We start from the raw sequence: 19380 nt of genomic DNA, 5'->3' as shown, positions 1-19380 counted from the left end.
TAAACAAGCTGTTACAGGTGATTGTTTTCTTTTGGAAACCTGCAATGTTAGGGACAACTCGTGTCCTGACTGCAGGACAGACGGTTTGCCATCGCACACGAGCATGTTCCATGTACAGCTGGACCTGCATCACATGCTGCCCATGTTTTTGTCTCAAAGTTCCCTGGTTTACTTGGATGTTCTGTTGGAGGGGACAGAGTCCTCTGAAGGGGACTTGGTGCTCATACAGTCACATCAGTACCAGGATCTTACATCACAGCAGGAGGAACACCCACTTGTGTTTCAAGTCAAGTCAACACCAACACACATCATACACCTCACAGGAGCACGTTTGTGTCATGAACGACGATCATCTATTGTGTCTTTATCAAGAAATTATGTCCTTTTTGTGCTTCTATGATTAATCTTGTGTCAGCATGAAAACTTCTCTACCAGACTCAGGATGTCATAAACTGGCCGTAGCGACTCTACTGGATGCACGGCAGTAAGAATCAACACACCCACATATGCCTACAGCTGCATTCGGTCCATTTTTCTTCCTCTCTTGTTGTCCCTCCTTGTTCATCATTGAGTTGGCTGTAGAGCAGGTCATCTGCTAATTGGATGGTTGTTGGTTCAATCTCTGTGTGCTCTAGTCTGGAGTTCTTACCAAGGTGTCCTTGGGCAAGTTACTGAACTCCAACTTGGTCTCTGATGCATCCATTGGCATGTGAACGTTAAAAAGCAGAATACAAGCAGAATACACTGTGTATAATGCTTTCAGTACTCGAGTAGAAAAGCCACTGAAGGAGTATGGGACCTGGCACATGTGCTTGGACTGTGGTAGATCATCTTTCTCTGAGGCACATGAGAGAGTCATGCATCGTCTGTCACTGGGAAGGTTAGAAGACCAGATCAGTGTTTCCTCACATTACTGCAAATATTCCTCTGTCTCAGCTGACTCCTCTTTCCTGCTTGATTCTTTGTCTTCATCATAATTGAAATGGATGATGTGTAGTCCTCTGACACATCTTCTATTTCAGTTTCACATTCTGAAAATTCAAGAAACTTCAAGAAGCCCAGTCACTTTCTCTCCAAGCTCCTCAGACTACCATGTCCTGGATGCCTGAGAACCTACTTGAACATAGTTCAGATTCTTCATCACTTTTCTTCACTTCATAGCCTTCTTCCACTTCTGCAGGTGGCTGATGTGCTTTTTCAGAGAAAGGGTAGCATGTGCTCTAAATATTGACAATATTTTCTATATCTTCTAACCCTGGATCTTCCTGAACATTGATTCTCCCTCCTCATTATACTAGAGGACAATATGTGCTTTGTCCTACTGGTCATTGCTTTGCACAACATGGTAAAAAAAAGTATGCTCATCAAAGTATGCAAATCTCCAGTGCAATGGAGGCTTTTGAGGATACTTTCTGTGTATGTATTATTGTAGAGTCTACCTTACAATACGAAACACTTTGATGCGGCTGTTGTTGTGATTTGGCGCTGTATAAATAAAATTTCATTGAATATAGAGCACCTGCCTCCTCATTGTGCTGCCTGTTGTGGTTGTTATGACCAGTGCTTGACCCCACACATCAGTGATCCAAGATCAAAGATGTTTGAAAACAGTATGGTGTGAAAATACGGCTCTTTGCAACACTTTGTACTTTGGGGTCATTTTTGTCCACGAGGGCCAACAACGTTATAAAATTCAATAAAAACCACATAAATAAATCAAATTACTTGAAACTTATTCCAATCATTCATAGTATAGTAATGAATAACTTCTGTTATTTTCAGCCCATTTGATGAATAACAAATACATTTTTGATAGCAAAAGATTTCTTTAGAGGACAAAAATGACCCGTGGACAACACAAGGGATAAAGGTCGTTCAACAACCATCAGTTCTGGCCTTCTCAATTCGACTGGATGCTACATGTGTAGATGTTTGCTTCATATTTAATGCTATGCACCGTGTGAGGCTAGGATTTTTTTTATGCTTGCACAACAACATTAAAGGTCTTGAATCTATTTATTGTACTGTTATAAGTCTGTTTATTGTTTATTCTGTCAATTAACATTTTACTGTATTTTTTGTTTTTCTTTTAACTACCTTTGGTGAGTCTTTTTAAATCTTTTATTTTTCAATTTATCTCCTGTATTATTTTCATACAATTATTATTATTATTATTATTATTATTATTATTATTATTATTTCATATAATTCATATAAAATTTAAATTTAGGTTAATTGAGGTTAGCATGATCAACATGAACTTTATTCCAATGTTGATTTATTAACTCAGAGCTTTAACAGTTGCTAGTGTTCTCAGAGTAATAAATTTACCTCTTTTACTAACAGGACTGCCCCTCAAAATTTATAATACTACTAATAAAAGCACCTATTTACAAGTGGTCACCGCAGTGGGTGGATGTTTGATTTGGCAGCTTTGCCCTTCTTGATGCAACTCATTAAGAGAGAACATTTGAAAGAACTAAACATCATTTAATGTAGATCAGAGTTTTAATAAATGCATTATTTTGTGATTAGACAACAATGTAGCTACATAGCAGAGCGAGTACAACACTGACAGAAGTAGGGCAGGACTCCCAAAGCCTTGAAACATGCTGGCAGAAATGCAGCAGATGGAGACTTGATGAAGGATGAGGTTGATGTTGGGAGGAGCCTTACTGCACAAATGGGAATCCTGCAGGCAGAATGACAGAAGAGCAGTGAGATTTATAGCACATGGGACAAAAACTGATTGGTTCGCAGGAGCAGGGCAACAAAATGATTGGGCCAGAGTGATGACGACAGCGTTGAGTTTGACAGCGTGGGAATATGGAAGTGATGTAAAGAAGAGACCAGCAGCCACCCAGAAAATCAGACAGATAAATGAATAGAGATCTTCTTTCATTTCATTAGCTGGCCACCAATTAGTATACACATCATTGTTATCACATCAAATTATCAGTCAACGTTGCAATGGTTTGTTAATCTATTTTGTTCAGTAATCTTTGAAAATAACCTTAATTTGTAAGTACAGGGTATTATATAATACCTTATTATATTGTGTACAGGGCATTAAGTAGCCTCTTTATGACCAAAGAGGAGGCTACTGTTACAGGGTTGTAGTAAGTCGATGATATTGCCACATACAAAAGTAATTGCTAAAAAGCTTTTAAGCTAAAACTTGCGTCAGCATCTCTATACACAGGCTTATAACCACAACGTTTGACATAGTTCATTGCGGTCATGTGTAAAGTAGTGGGATAAGAATTTTTACCTCCAAGTCCGAGTCCATAGCTCTCAGTCATGAGTTGCTGCCCAATGTGGAGGACTTAAAATATCTCAGGTTCTTGTTCACATGTGCGTGAACTTGGGTATTTTATTGTATTGTTTACTCCTACCCTTATGCTGTCACATTATGCTTATATTTCAGATAGATCTTACCAACTTACACATTCCTATGGCATTTATCTATTTTAAAAGAACCAGTATAGTTCATTCAACTCATAGCGCTTGGTGTTCTACCAAAAAGCTAAGGTGTGCAGCCCTGGTGGGCTTGACTCGCTTCTTTTCTTTCTTAAGTGGATTAACCTGATCTAGCTTTACCACACCCTTTTGTGTCAGCACCGTCTTGATTGAGTAACTGTAATTACATGATCTAAAGATGCCTCTTGTGGGAGATGTTGCCCTCTACTGTCAGTAAGGAGAGATATGTGCTTGGCCAGGTTAAATCTTTAGTAGGAACACTAAAATAATTGTAAGCCCTGAACAGCATGGCAGGAATTCTTCATGGGGAAAAAAGCAAGCTTTTCTGTCAGCTGCTATTAGCCAATTTTAAGCCTGATGAATGCAATATTTAAATTATATGCCATTTGCTTCATTAAAAAATTGCAGCATTAAAAAAGATAAAGATAAAAGATGAAAATGAAAAGATGAAATGTAGATGGTGCTATGGTGCTACATCAAGCGTATATCACTACCTTAAATAGCAGGGGGAATTAAAGTAAGCACACATACACTGATACGCAATTTTAAATTCACAAACACGAGTGTTTGTGAATCAAGTTGTCCAAATCAAGTGGTTCGGACTCAACATGTTGACTAGTGCGCATCAAAATATATTCTACATCAAACAGACAATTAAAAAGCAAAATGTCCCGATATAGAAAAATGTGTTTTAAAAGACAGAGGAGTTTCTGTTTTGTGGGCAGAAAGTGAAGTCTTACCCATCACCTTGTCGACCACCAGCATGCACTTACCCAAATAAAAAACAATCGGCTCAGAAAGAAAAAGAAAGACAAATAATACATAAACCAACCTGCTTGTTCATCAGCACACAGATAACAGGACTGTGCACTGTTAACCTCTAAAGGTGATGATGGCACCGAAGGGAGATTCAATGCAGTGAAAGTGGCATATGGTATCCAAAGTACTAGACGCACATCATGACGCACACACATCTCACTTCCCTAACAGTCTTCTGGCTGTAATCCTGTTACTGGGCTGCAAAGTAAAGTGTCTGAGACCAGATCCTATGATCAACATTTGCAACAGTTTACCAAAGATTTAATTAAAAAGCAGCTATAATGTAAATCTTCTTGTTTGAGGATTAGTTAGAACTCAAAGTGAATTTAAGTTTCACTTATAACTGTTAATGTGATAAGGAAGACAACAGAAATGCAAGAAATAGATGGGTCATGATAATAGATCATCAACTTCTAGTTGTCGGAGTGTTGCACTCCCTCAGCAATGTTCCCTCTAATTTCAATTGTTCCGTCTGTCCTGCTCACATCTCCAATGATTGTGCACGTTGTCATTAACGTGACTTCACTCCACATCAGCCACGCCTCACTGACTAACACTGCAAAACAGGATTGTTAAAGTATTAATTTTCATTTCAATTCAGGTTAGATTTTTTTTTGTGCGCAACGCAGATTTTCTGTGCGCAGAGACCGCGCCAGCAGCAATAACAGGTAGTAAGCACCTGTGAACAGCTTAATTTTAGCACGGGAATGATTCCACATACACTGCCAGTGCAGTAAAAGCATACCTGAATAAAAAACGAAAAATCATCCTGACAGAGAACAGAACAAAAGGCAGCCAACATCTAAAGAAGAGCTCTGAATGCCCTTCAAGAAGACTGCAGAATTATTCCTGAAGCCTTCTTAAAGAAAAAATAATTTCTATGAGAGTTCAGACTGTGCTGAAGAATAAATGTGGCCATAACAAATACTGACCTTCAATCTTGTTACAATTGTATATTACCTAAGCTGCAACATGACTTCTACTGAACCTAAAGCTTTTCATGTGTTTCAAACGTGCATTGGCAAAGATTTTGAGAACTAAACACTGAGTATAAAGCAGCTGCTGTAATTAAATGCCTTAATGGTCTTGCTCCCCCATACCTTTCCGAGTTACTTCAGCCTTATATTCCTTCATGGACCCTCAGATCAGCTGACCAGCTGCTGTTGGTTGTCCCAAAATCAAGGCTTAAACGTAGAGGAGAACGAGCCTTTTCAGTTATGGCCCCAAAACTTTGGAATACGCTGCCTTTAAATATTAGACAGGCATCTTCGTTTCCTGTTTTTAAAATGCTTTTGAAAACACACCTTTTTTCGATAGCGTTCAGACTGGCTTGAGTTGATATGGTTTTTATGTGTTTTATTATGTTTTATGTGAGTGTCAGTGGTTGTATCTTGTGTTTTACCCTGTGTTTCTCTACAGCACTTTGGGCAAACTTTTTGTTTTTAAACGTGCTATATAAATAAACTGGATTTGGATTTACATGACCTAGTGTTTCTGCAGCAGTTCCAAATGACACATTCTGTTCTTGTTTCAGCAGAAGCTTTACAAAGGATTACTATCAGTGTAACTATAGTGTGATGACAGCTATTCTCAAATGTGCATCTGTGACTTGGATGTTCCACCTTGGTATATTTTTTGGAAATAGCCGGGCTACTACTTCAGCTAGCCATAATTTGCATTAGCTAAATCTTATATTTTGCTCAAGAAAAAAAAGTTTGGAATTTAATCGAAAATGTCCCTTAAATGTGTGATGTTCTGCTTTGGTTTTAAGCAGCAGATAATCAAACCAGCATGTAAAAGTTAAGCAACCACACCAGTATGTTTCTTTTTATGCATGCATTTATTATATTTACTCAGTCCTATATTTTTTTTTCCTTTTCATATAATGCATAAAAATAACACCACTGGTAGACCAGTGAAATATATGCTCCCCCAAGTAATTGCATGAAAACAATCAACATGTGATTGTACATTCATCAGGTACAAGTGTCACATTTCAGCAGGTTTACAGTTTGAGGTGTTTTTCGTTTACAAGTTCACTCATATTCACTCTCTCAAATGCTCTCACATGCACACAGACACACAATTGCTGTACAACATCATCCCAACAGAAAATGCATTTGCCTTTCTGTTAGTTCACAGATAACATAGAATTCCTTAGTGTTTTTGGTCCAGACTCCATTTGTTAAATCCATTTGGCAAAATGATTCTAATGGGATGTTCTAAAATCTGGAAGCAATCATCAATGTCCATAGATCTGAAGATGCCATCAGGATTAAGACACAGAGGACACCTCTGTCTTGCTTGTTGAAACTGAGGTCTCATCCTCCACCATGCCGCCCATTCCAATGGTGGATAGCATGCAGTTACGGAACTGAAAGACAGCCAATTCAGAAACTCAGTAAACAGCAAAAGACTGAAAAACAGAGAAGAAAACTATGAGAATACGTAACACCAACCTGTTTGTTCATTAGCACGTAGATAACAGGGTTGTACAAAGCGGAGCTCTTTGCAAAGAAAGCAGGGAGGGCTGCAGTGAGGGCAGTGAAAGAAGCTCCCTTGTTCATGAAAATCCAACCGGCGAAGCTAGCATACGGTGTCCAAGCTACCAGGAAGCCCATGACCATCAAGACACACATACGGGTCACTTCCTTCTCAGCTTTCTGGGTAGAAGCTGAGTCCTGCTGCTGTGCTGCTGCCTGTTAAGTTTTTCATTTAAATGTAATCAATAATAGCAAGGTGCAATAAATTCCACAGTAGCAATGGCTAGCTTGGTTAGATTAACTGATCTATTATAAATAATTTAAGAACTTTAGCTTCACTTACAGCTTTGACTGTCATCACAAGGCTTCCATAAGTGAAGAAAATGACGAAGACAGGAACGAAGAAGTGAACAACAAACATGTAGATGACATATGACTCATTGTTGAAACCTGGAGCCAGTGTGTAGTAGTCAGGACCACAGGAACACTGCATTCCCTCAGGAATGTACCTGTGTGAGATTATTTTTTAAAAATCTCATGTATTTCTTCAATAAAATTAGCTTTTATCCAGCTTTTATTCAACATTCATAATATTTCAAGACCTTTACAACTAACTACTTATTCATCTTGTTAATCTCCTTTGTGCAGTATTCTGACTGTTTAAAATCATTATGATGAAATGAAAAGAAATAGAATTTACCTGGACCAGCCAAAGAGTGGAGGTGCAGCACAAGCCATTGCCATGACCCATGTGAAGAAAACTCCAGCACCAGCATGAGCTCCAGAGAACTTGAAGCTTCCCATGGGTTTGCAGACCACAATGTATCTCTCAACAGCCAGGACAACAAGTGACCAGAGAGCAACTTCACCTGTAGACAGAAAAGGTGAGTTATTCATTGATATTGTATATCTGCCAATGAAATAGAAAGGATCCTGAAAAGATCTGCTTTCTTTATTACCTCCAAGTGTGGCCATGAATCCCTCAATAGCACAGAAGGTGGGTCCAAGAATGAAGTAGCCATTAAGAGCTGATGTGATGGTGATGGTGAATCCAAAGCAGCACATGATGAGTCCAGCCACAGCCAGGTTGACCAGGATATAGTTGAGAGGTTGCCGGAGCTTCTTGTTCTGAGCAGTTACAAACAATGTCAGGCCGTTGATGGGAGTCCCAGTGCAGATCAGGAAGAACATGTAGAAAGCTAGAACTTTGTAAATTATCGGGTCTACCATATAATACTGAGTGTACTCAAAAGGACTTCTAACAATCCCAGTCCTGTTGGACATGGGAATGTAGAAGTTCTTGCCTTCAGTGCCATTGGGCTCAATTCCTCCATCCCAAGCCATCTTTGCTAGTCAGCTGTTTAGTTGTGTCTGTGTAAAAAGTCTACTTGTGTGGACGGTGACGATGTTTCAAGTTACACCCTATGATTTTTATACCTCTCCACTAACCCTGTCAAACAGCCAAAATGGGATTAGCGGGTTGTGAGGTAGTGCAGAAGCTAAGAGGTCACTAATTAATCTTAACACCGGATAGACAGGACAGGGTCCAAACTAATTTGCTCCCCTTTCCAAGTCCGGAGGAATTCTCTTAATCCTTACTCGAGAAAGGGAATTACGTTCCCTCAGCTTTTAAAGTCTGAAGAGAAGTTAATCATGAGCAAACACACAAATCATACCTGAAATATGAGAAATGTCTGTGTATATAAAAACAATAACGTGTACTGATTTTAGAGTGTTAAATATATTAACTACAGCAGATAATGTTTAGTGATAGTGTGCTTTACACAGTCTGTGTCTTTTAATGTGAGCTATGTATGTGTTGAAATGTATGTGTTGCCTTCTTCTAATCCAATTCACTGTGGGTGCTTTCTTTCCTACAGTGCTTAACTACCCTACATTAAAAATTTTATGTGTTTATTAATTCAGACAAGACCTACAGTCAAGCTTTTTTTACCCTCACAGTCTGTCTCCATATGGAGGAACTTTGGGTGTCATTATCCTGATTGGATTAACCTCAGTGGTACCTTTCAACTCTGACACACCTCAAGGTGCCTCAGGTGGTAGCCTCATTACCTGACCTCAGGTAACAAATTAAGAGAAAGACTTAAAACACGATTTACTGTTAAGATCATTAACAAATTTCTCTTAACCTCACCCAACCTGGGCCCTGTTTCAGGAAGCCGGTTTGGAAAACTCAGAGTGAAAAACGACACTCACGGTTGAGTAACCCCGAACTGTCCAACTCGGAATATTCCGTTTCAGAAAGGCTGATAACAATTAGTTCAGTCAACGCGGAGTTGCTTTAACCCCAAGTGAAGCGCGCGGACGAGGATACATAAAGCCCTGATAAGCGGAGCACAGATTAAGCGAGTCACCATGGAGACGGAGGGAAAGAAGGCGCGGTCAATGTATTTCACAGCGCTTGAGGCCGAAATTCTGATGGCAGCATATGCCGATAACATGCAAATTCCGCGGAAAAAAGTAACACAGCCACAGCTGCAAAAGCATGCATGGCAAAACATAGCCGACAGAGTCAATGCGTGAGTGTTAATTTAAACATTGATCGAGGGATTTCCACCCATTTAACACGTTATTTTATCATATGTTATTTTATTTGTTATTTTATACATTTTATTTTGTGATGTGATGTGAGCGCAGGTGCAACCCAACAGGCCCCAAACGTTCCTGGCAGCAAGTAAAAATGAAATATAAAAATATAGTCCAAACAGGTAAGGTGTAATTGTATTATGAGCCATAGTGCTTGGTCTGTTTGTCCCATGTAAATCAATTGCAGTTAGAGGCTACATTAATTTTCTTTCTGTAAGCACTTATTGAAATTATCTGAGCACATTACAAGTACATATTTGCTTACTCTGTATGCTCAAATGTGGCCCGTTATAGCCAACAGAAAAAAAGCGGAGGCCCGAAAAACAGGTGGGGGTCCTCCACCACCACCACTCACAGAGGCTGAGCAGTTGGCCCTCAGCCAAAACAGTGGGCGCCCTGTGGCTGAAGGCATCTCTGCGGGGACATCCTCTGAGGCAATAACCCCGCAAGACACAAGTGCCTACATAGGGGGTAAATTCAAAATAATACATGATGTGCATACATCCTTTCTTCACAGTCACCTTTGCAGTGCTACTCATTCATCTGATAAACTCTTTACCATAATGAATTATTTTGTAGTGAAGTTATTTTCCGACTGATTTTGCCTTCCCTCAGTCTTGGTTGTCTTTGAGAGCATAATGACAATGAAGTGTAAGGTGCTTGGTATGTTTGTTAATTGCCATTTGGTCCCTTGTAAGTTATAAGTGACCTGTATAAACCTCATATTCTATCAGTTGATGGTGATGGTGTACTGCATCTGGTGCAGCCTCCTGTTGAGCCAGACCAACATGCAGTTGTGAGTAATACTCCACAGATTATATGAGTTTACAGTAGAACAGCAATGTTGTCTATTTCTTTACTACAGGAAAATAATGAAGAAACATTGACAGCTGTTACAGAGGAGGAAGCAACAGAGACACTTTATGAGGTTTACATCTTTTAATACTTTGTGTACAGGAAATACAGGCGACCAATAAAGCCAGTTGAACAAAAAATCTGTTTATTCTTCTTTCAACATGTTGAGGTGATGGGTCAAAAGAAATGATTGTGACATATGGTGTCTCTGACTGCTCTTCCATCTTGTATGTCCGTGGGAGGGTCAGGATGTTCATGGTTTGGATCACTGCTGATGTTTGGTTCAGAAGGACAGTGTTCTCCTCTAATTGTGGCAATGTTGTGAAGAATCACACATGCCACAATAATGTCACATGCCCTTTCTGGGGTGACCCTGAGTCTTTGCAGGCACTGGAACCGGGCCTTAAGCATTCCGATAGTCATTTCAATTCTGGCTCTTGTCCTGCAATTAGCCAGATTATATCGCTGCTGTGGGCCCGGTTCAGGGTCAGGGTAAGGGGTAAGCAAATAGGGTAAACATGGATACCCCCTATCACCAAGCAAGTAGCCAGTGAACTCTCCTAAGACAGAAGGGTACACTTCAGTTCAAATGTCCCTGAAGCAATTGGTCTTTATATATTTTAAAGTATTCTCAACTCACCATGTCCAAATTTTGTGCTCAGTGTACATTCACGGAATATTTGTGAGTCATGGACAGAGCCTGGCCACTTGGCTTCCACATTTGTGATAATGTTGGCAGCATCACATATGATCTTCACAGTGCAGAGAACACAAATTAGCATCCATTACTATAATGAAATAATTTGTTAGTTTGAAATGCTACAGGGAACTATGTACCTGTACATTAATGCTGTGGAAAGACTTCCTGTTCACATAGTCTCCTTCATTTACTGAAGGAGCAATGATTGGAATGTGAGTACCATCTATACAGCCAATCACGCCTGGGAACCCTGAAAATAAATGTGCAATTTAAGTAGTAGTCCAAGTATCACCACATCATACATTAAGTTTTGGTCATCCTGATACCTGCAATTTTGTGGCATCCCTCTTTGATAAATCTTGTGGGTCTATGACCGGGGAACACCACAAACGAGTACAGGAGACGTTTCAGTGCAACTGTAACATTCCTGACTGCCCGACAGACGGTAGCCTTGGAAACGTGCTCAGCGTCACCAATATTATACAGAAAGCTCCCGTTTGCAAGAAACCGAAGTGCAATACAAATAATATGCAATGAACTGAGAGCATGTCCGCGATGTGTCACATGCGTAATATATGGCCTGAGGATGTTATCCAAATAAATTATAGATTGTGCTGAGAAACGGTAACGTTCGCACAGAAAATCATCAGGAAATGATAAAATGTCCAAACGCGCTCTGATCACTCTCTCCCGGCGGAGAGCTCTGCGGAGAATTTGGGCTTCACGATCTACTGGCTCTTCAAGGAAGTGGCACGCCATGTCCGACACTTCCTACTGTCAGGTTTCCGACAAAGGGGTGGAGACAGTCAGGGTTAGTTGTAGTAAACCTGCTAGGGGGCAGGTTAGCTTCACGGAGTGTGTCGTCATAGTGACTCACTCAGGCTGCAGCTGAACTCGCTTTGTGAAACCGAAAACCCAGAGTTTTCGTTAACTCAGGGTATACTTACTCAGTTTTTCCACTAAACCGGCTTCCTGAAACAGGGCCCTGAAATCTAATTTCGCTAAGTTGAGGTCATCACCATTTATAAAATAAGGAACTGTAATTACATTAAATGTTTGTTAATTCCTAGAGGTGTCCAGTAAAATACATCTACACCCCCATTTCCAACCAGACGAGGAGGCTGAAGTCCTTTGAACACCCACAGTTTCGTTTGGTAGACCTTTGTAGATTTCTTTATGTTTGTCAAAATCTGATCTGGACTTTCTCAACTACATCCCGGTCAACTTAGCTGTGGATGGAGTGGAGATGATGGTTTCCAGGATTTCATGGCCACACACAAGAACTAACAGACTTAAAAACTCCTTTGTCCCACACGCCATCAGACTGTTTAACTCCTCCCTGGAGGGGAGAGGGAGGGGAAACAGGAGGACAAAGGAGGGGGGAACAACTAAGCTGTAGTGCCTCTTCACCTCACTGTGCAATACCTTTTGTGCAATACTTTTGTAAATAGTCAACGGTGCAATAGACTCAATACTTGAAATGTGCAATTCACTTGTATTTTTATTTTTATTCCTATTTATTCTATTTATCCCCTTCGTATATTTTATTTATATTGTCTCTGTATTTATATATATATATATGTGTGTGTGTGTGTATTATATATATATATATATATATATATATATATATATATAATATTCTGTAACTCTGTAACTTCTGTCGGTGCTGTGCTTTTTTGGAAATCGAATTTCCCAGAGGAACCCACCCGAGGGATTAATAAAGTTCTATCTAATCTAATCTAATCTAAAACTAAGGTAAACTGCAACTGAAGACATAAAATGTAAATATCTAAACTTTTTTGGTTCCTTCATATAATTTGTATCTCTTATACCGTAATAATGTCTATCATTTATAAATTAATACTGGTTGCTCAAAGATATGGCTCACTACAGTCTGTACACAATGAAAAAGCTTCACTTTCACTACGGATTACAGATCCTATTGTACTGAGTAATGTTAAAGGTTCGTGTGGTTTAAATTTGTAACTATGAACAACAAGATTTAGGTAGTTTACAGAAACTATCTACCTGGAACAATTTTAAGTTTAATGCAACATTAAAACGTTAAGTGCAAATAAGGAGTAAAGAACAAAGTGCAGTTAAAGGCTGCAGAAAGTTAGATCATATTTAATGCAAATATAATAAGCAAAAAACCTTTGTGAATCGAGCATGAATGATAATAAAAACACAATACACTTAAGCTAACAAGAATCTTTTACGCATGAATATATAAGATATAAGATATAAATATATAGCAATATGACTTTTAAAAGCACTGTAACTGTCTGTGTGATGATTGTGCTTCCAGATGGATGCGACAGACACAAGTCATCGCTGATGAACTGATGCACTGTTGCTCTTTATTCTGTTGGACAGAAGCTGTAAGCACATCTCTAATGAGATTGAGCGCAAACTTTATCCTTACTCAATTTAATCTGTAAAATTTGCTTAATCGCTGACATTCAACACAAACTCCCTGTTTGTCTTAGCACCATTTCTTTCTCTTCTGCTTAAGAAACTCTTAGCCTCTTAAAAGTCTCCATTTCTACTCCTGTTTTTCACCTCAGAAGCTTATTTAAGATACTTTGTGGATAAGTTTAGTTTTAATCTGTATTTAATCTTACCTTTAAGGCAGAAATTATCAAAACACTTTACCATTTTAAGAATTTCCTTAAAGTTTAATTACGAGGAACATCTCTTTATACTGTGAGATTTGGTGAATACGGCCAGTGATGTGCAGAAATTTGAGCCTTTTATCCTTAATGAGCTGCTTCAGCTCAGCCATATTCTCAGGATGAGTGTCTTTCTTGAGGTCATTTTACAGAATCTCTGTTGAATAAATGATTGGGCTCTGACAAGAACACTTACTCTATAGGAGAAGTACAGAAGACAAAGTACCTGTTTGCGTCACAATATCAAGTATTAGAGTATAGTAGTATAAGCCTCCCTCCAAGCCACAGGCTCCCACGCAGCACCAAGCCACAGGCTCAGCAGCATGGAGAGTACAGCAGTCATAAAAGCAGACCTGATGAGCCTGTCAGAAAGACAGAGCTACAATGAGAAGTAGTCTGTTCAGGGGAAAGTAGAACATGAAATTACAAATTAGTATTCGAGCTGTAACAATATTGTTGCAATAAAGTGAGACGCTGCTTTCAATCAAAGCACAATTTCATCTGCACTGTTATTGTAAATTCCCACTCGACTTAAGTATTAACTGGAAATTTTAAGATTTGAAATCTTTGCTTAGTCCACTACAGTGACTGTGAAAGTTTGGCTACCCTTGTAGTCAAGGGAACAGTTTAAATCATGAATATTCTACTCAGTTTAGATCTGTGGCATTTTATGTTAAGGGAAATGAATGTTTTGTTTTCAGCAGTAGAGAAAATGATATTATTAGGATGTGGTTTCATATGTGAAGCATGTTTGGTGATAAATTCTATTTATTTTAATGAGTGAGAACTTAACTATCTCAATGTGGTTATGTAGTTATTATAGGGTATTTGCCAAATGCATATCTACTGTGTTATTAATTAAACCAGAACTGACCAAACTAACTTGAAAATTATGGATTTAAAATGAAAAGCTCTGAGCTTTTTGTCTTTGCCATACCAATTTTAATTGTACATGTTTTGTTTAGAGCTATTAGCATTCATGTAACTAGTATAGTTTTGTTTTTTTATTTATTTATTTTGTTTGTTAAATTCATTCTTGGGATGAATTGGGATTTGGGGAAAAAAATGTCATCAGTGTCCAGCCTTTTAAATTTTCTCAAATTATCTGGAAATTTAAAAAATGCACAATTAAGATTTTTTAATACAAAATTCCTAATGAGGATATATGGGATTTGTTTAAGTTCATGTAGTGGTGAACATTTACTCTCTCTACAGCAGCAGGACTTGCCTACTTTTAACGTATCAAGTAAGAGTAATCAAAAGTAAAAGTACTCCTTATACACAACAGCTCATGTCAGAATTATATATTTTCTGTACCACATTGGTGATGGAATAATAAAAGTAAAAAAGGACAAGTATAGAAAAATGTATTTACTTTATGTTCTATAAGTATATAATGTAGGCAGCTTGTCAACTTACTTGGAATGTAGAAACATAGTACACCAGTTTTTATGCTTTGATTGTTTATTATTATAATAAAAGTTTATTCTCCTGTAGAATAGAATTTGAATGCAAATAAATATATTTTTATTAGTTTATCTTAGAAAATATATGAATAAATTTTCAAACATTTAGCCTAAATAAATTCAATCAAAAATGTTAATAATGTGTTAATAAAGTTCAATACATGTTAGATATGTTGTGTGGTTCATTTTCTTCCTTTTTGCAGAGTTTTAACAAGAGCGTCAAGGAGCTACTTCAATGCTGGAAACACCCTACACTCCAAAACAACATTTTCTTGATTAAGACACTGCTCTATTCCAACCAGAAACTAAAGACCCCTCTGCAAGCTGAAGCTTAACCCTTCATGATGTGAACAGGACCTCTTCATCTTCAAAAAGCAAAGATGCACCCACTAAACCTAGATATGAACAGAACTGGTGAGGGCTAAAGGCAAAATGTAAATTGAGCTCCAAGATATAACAATCTAATATTTTTCACCTTGCAGTGGTAAAAAGCTGGTCTTCATTTAGGCGTTGGGTTAATTAGAATCACCAATTAACCCCTAAAAATTTAATGTCTTTGTACTGTGGCTGCAAAAAGGTCTCCATTTTGGAGACAACACATAAGGATTTGAAGAATGTGAAGACTCAAAAAGCAAACCACAACAATCAGATGCTGTTCCCTCAACCCAAAGACACAGGTAAAAGAAATCCTCTTATCCAAAATCTCCGTACAGTATATAATCCACCTCCTCTGCAGGAGATTGTGTTGCATTCTAAGGTGAGTCTGGCTGAAGCCAAAGACCAGGCTCCCCTCTCTCCGGATTATTCCACCTATTGGAAATCAGGAACCAAATTGCCTTTGGATGTTTCCCAGTCCACTAAGGCACAGACCCCTAATACATGAGGCAGGCCCAGAGAGGGTCTACTTGGCAGGCAAGAATGGCCCTGATAACTTTTTTCTTAACAATATATTTTAGTGTCTCAGTTTTCATTACATGGAATTTTTAGAATCGATTTTAAGATGTCCTTTCATCCTGGACCAATTTGCCTTTGGGAAATGCAAAAAGTGGCAAAGTGTCTCTGACAATATTTAAAGTCCTCCACTAGTGGAGGAATTTGTTCGGTTACTTTTAATAATTGGATGAAAATCCTTCAACATCACTATGTGCTGCGTTTGTTTTCTTGACTTTCTCTTCCAGGTGTTTGTTTTTGCCAAGTTCCTTCAGATGTTTTCTAGATGTTTTTCTAACAAAGTCTCGTCTGCCCTTCTTGTTCTTGAGTGTACCAGAGGTTTGCATCATGATACAAAACCCTCTGGATTTCAATGAAGGCATCTCCTGTTTGTAAACGTTGATGAGATGCCTTCCTCTTCCAGAGTATTCCAGACTTGGCTGATGTTGTTTTTCGTTTTTTAAACATAAAAATAATTCTGCCACTGCATGTAGCTAGCTTATTCTAAAGTTTTGTTTACCCATGTGACAGATTTATTTTTTAAGCTTAATGATTGATTTGTGATAAAGCAAATATGTCATGTCAAGGGAACAGGAGTCACATGGCCTTGAAAAGTCTTGTCGGTCAATTTTCTAAATGAATTTTGAGCCTCTAGAAATGGCTGTGTAAAAAGAACAAGGTGAAAGTATGTAATTCAATCACATATTGATTCTGTTATTAAAAATGTACTGTGGTGGTTTAAGCATAACTATGGAAATTATGTCTCTGTCATGCGTCACCTATGTGTGACCAGTAGATGTAAAGCATGTGAGCTAATTCAGCCTTTAGCTGCTTAAATTCACCAAGAAAGACAACGCCTTTCCAACTGTACTGACCCTGTAGTCAAAGGTCTACATGATAAAATACGTTAAAGCATATGTGACACAACGGCATAGACTGACTTGTGTTCTGGTCTATAATTATTAACCCTTTTTCAAAAACAACAACCAATGATTATTTAATTGACAACAGGGAATTTGATTCAATGTAAACACATTTTGGCCAAAAAGATGTGAGCTGAAGCTTTAGCTTCAGCCTATGTTTTATACAGAACACATTCTAAATGAAATCCCTTTATTGACTAGATTTTATCAAAGCAAACACCAAGAAAAATGATAAATGAATAAATGAATAGGTAGTAAAAAGAGATATAGAAGAGATAGCTTAGTAGGTAGCTCCATGATTGGAAGGTCGGGGGTCCACCAAACAGCTACCCTGAGCAAGGTACCATCCCTACACACTACTCCCTGGGTGCTGGATTGGTGGCTGCCCACTACTTCACTGAGTGAATGGGTTAAATAAAGAGAGTAATTTCCCTACAGGGAATTAATAATGATGTATAATGATGTATAATGATCTTCACATTAAAAGAAAATCCATACACACTCTATTTCAATATCATTTAGTTTTTTAAAGAAAAAATAAAAAATTATTTTGCCACATTATAAAGGTTGTTTTGCTTTAGTGATAATTTATTAATTTCAACTGTTTCTTTCAAAAATATTAGCTCCCTTTCCACTTTATTTTGAAGCTGTTCCAAACTTTACCCATATTTAGTGTAACTGACAAACAACAATTTAGACACATTACATGTGTCATTTATTTATAAAATTTCCAGTTTAGAGCCCAGCACTGAAGGTTGTGGAACCTGACAAGTAACCTTAAACCAGAGTCAACATTTCTTATCTGTACATGACGAGTTTTATACAGATGTGCTCAGTCATGAGTGAGCTAGCATCAGTCTATCTTTTCATTAGTAATCTGTGATCTGCCATTTCACATGCATTTTTAAGATCAATAAACACCCCCAAAATGTACTCCTTGTTGTCATTTGCAATTTTTGTAACGTGTTTTCTACAATTTAAATGACACCCATTGAGGTGGCTATTCAATAAATCGCATTTTTCAATGAAATTATCATAACTTTTCAAAAACAAAAGACACATTTTTCTTTGATGGAAAAAATGCTTCTAATCACTTGCATAAATGAATAATAATAATAATAATAATAATAATAATAATTATTATTATTATTATTATTATTATTATTACTTGCATAAATGAGAATGACTTCTGCTGTTTTTATTTTACCTGGAAATATACCAGTACCGATAAAAATATGATTCAAATATGCAAATACATGTTTCGGTTTTACAGTAAAAACCTTAGCTAATTATCATATGTTAGTAATTAGCTATGTAAGCCGTATTATATAAACAGAAAAGTAATTACATTAACATTGATTAGTCCCATAACAAACCCAACTAACCCCACTCAACCCTAGCACGGCCAAAACAGTCAGTTATAACATCTGAAGGAGAAACAAGATTAGCTTTTTCATTTCTCTGCAGGAAGAAAGAGACAAAATTGTAATAATCCATACTGTAGCCTACAGTCCTGTTCCCCAGTGCTAGAGTTCAAACACTGCGCTAAGACGACAAAACCGTTTCAGCCAATTAACACACATTAGCCTACTGTTACTGCGTATCCCTTTGGCTAAAGAATGCCTAAGTATAAATACATGCACTATAGTGAGCTAAAGCAACTGTACCAAACAAATCAGTGCACTATAACTAACATTCTGAGGGATAATTAAGTCAGTAAAAGTCGGCGTTGGGAGTGCAGCTCACGTCATTTATTGAATAATACATGACAGAGAGAGTAACTGTTTTTCCCACTATGGCACATTAGGTTGAATGTTTTGTCTGCGTGGATTACAAAAAAGGGGGGAATCGCTTAAATATTGTAATATATCATATTTTGTCCGGAGAAACTACTTAATTAATTGATGAAGCGACACCTGTTTCCCCGGTTTGGTAGTCAAACGTCAGCACAATCCTCTGACACTATTGATCCTGCTGCTGTATCAAGCTGCATGTATTTAATAAATTCCTCCAACTAGCTCAGAATATCAAACAAGTTTTACAAGCTTTGGCACTTCCTCGTATTTGGCGTAAGATATTGCATGCAGCACACTTACTCCGAGATTCACGCACGTCTAGATATTTATGGAACTCCAAAGTGTGTTGCGTTTATGTGCCTTTTTTGTACATGAGGAAAGCGTGTATATGGTTGGGAAAACTACATTTAAAAACACAACGCACCACGGGAGGCATAAAAATAGCTGTATACCCATTTTGAAAAGCGAGTGTCCAGATAACTATCACTATATTCAAACAATAAACAAAATTATCAAAGTAAAAACAACAACAACAACAACAACAACAACAACAACAACCATATTCACTACACTACGAGCTAGAATGCCAATCTACATATTCTTTTTGTGTTATAGCGAGTGTTTTTGACTAACCTGATCCCTGACTGGG

At 37.9% G+C, this 19380-nt stretch overlaps 1 protein-coding gene across 1 annotated transcript; it reads right to left on the bottom strand.

Moving 5' to 3' along the window:
• Positions 1-6149: 6149 nt before the first annotated feature.
• Positions 6150-8228, bottom strand: LOC146709907 (green-sensitive opsin-like). Its single transcript, XM_085457120.1, has 5 exons — positions 7742-8228; positions 7483-7651; positions 7126-7291; positions 6759-6998; positions 6150-6673 (listed from the first exon to the last, which is right to left on the bottom strand). The coding sequence occupies exons 1-5, from the start codon at positions 8124-8126 to the stop codon at positions 6575-6577; spliced, it is 1059 nt and encodes a 352-aa protein (XP_085313246.1). The 5' UTR covers positions 8127-8228; the 3' UTR covers positions 6150-6574.
• Positions 8229-19380: the final 11152 nt, after the last annotated feature.

Source organism: Copadichromis virginalis, linkage group LG5 (genome assembly GCF_057382275.1).
Source record: "Copadichromis virginalis isolate Kocher_CV1m ecotype Utaka linkage group LG5, C_Virginalis_male_GT1.1, whole genome shotgun sequence".
Classification (NCBI taxonomy): Eukaryota; Metazoa; Chordata; class Actinopteri; order Cichliformes; family Cichlidae; genus Copadichromis; species Copadichromis virginalis.
Note: the sequence above shows the minus strand (reverse complement) of the source record. Positions and strands in the feature narration are given on the sequence as shown.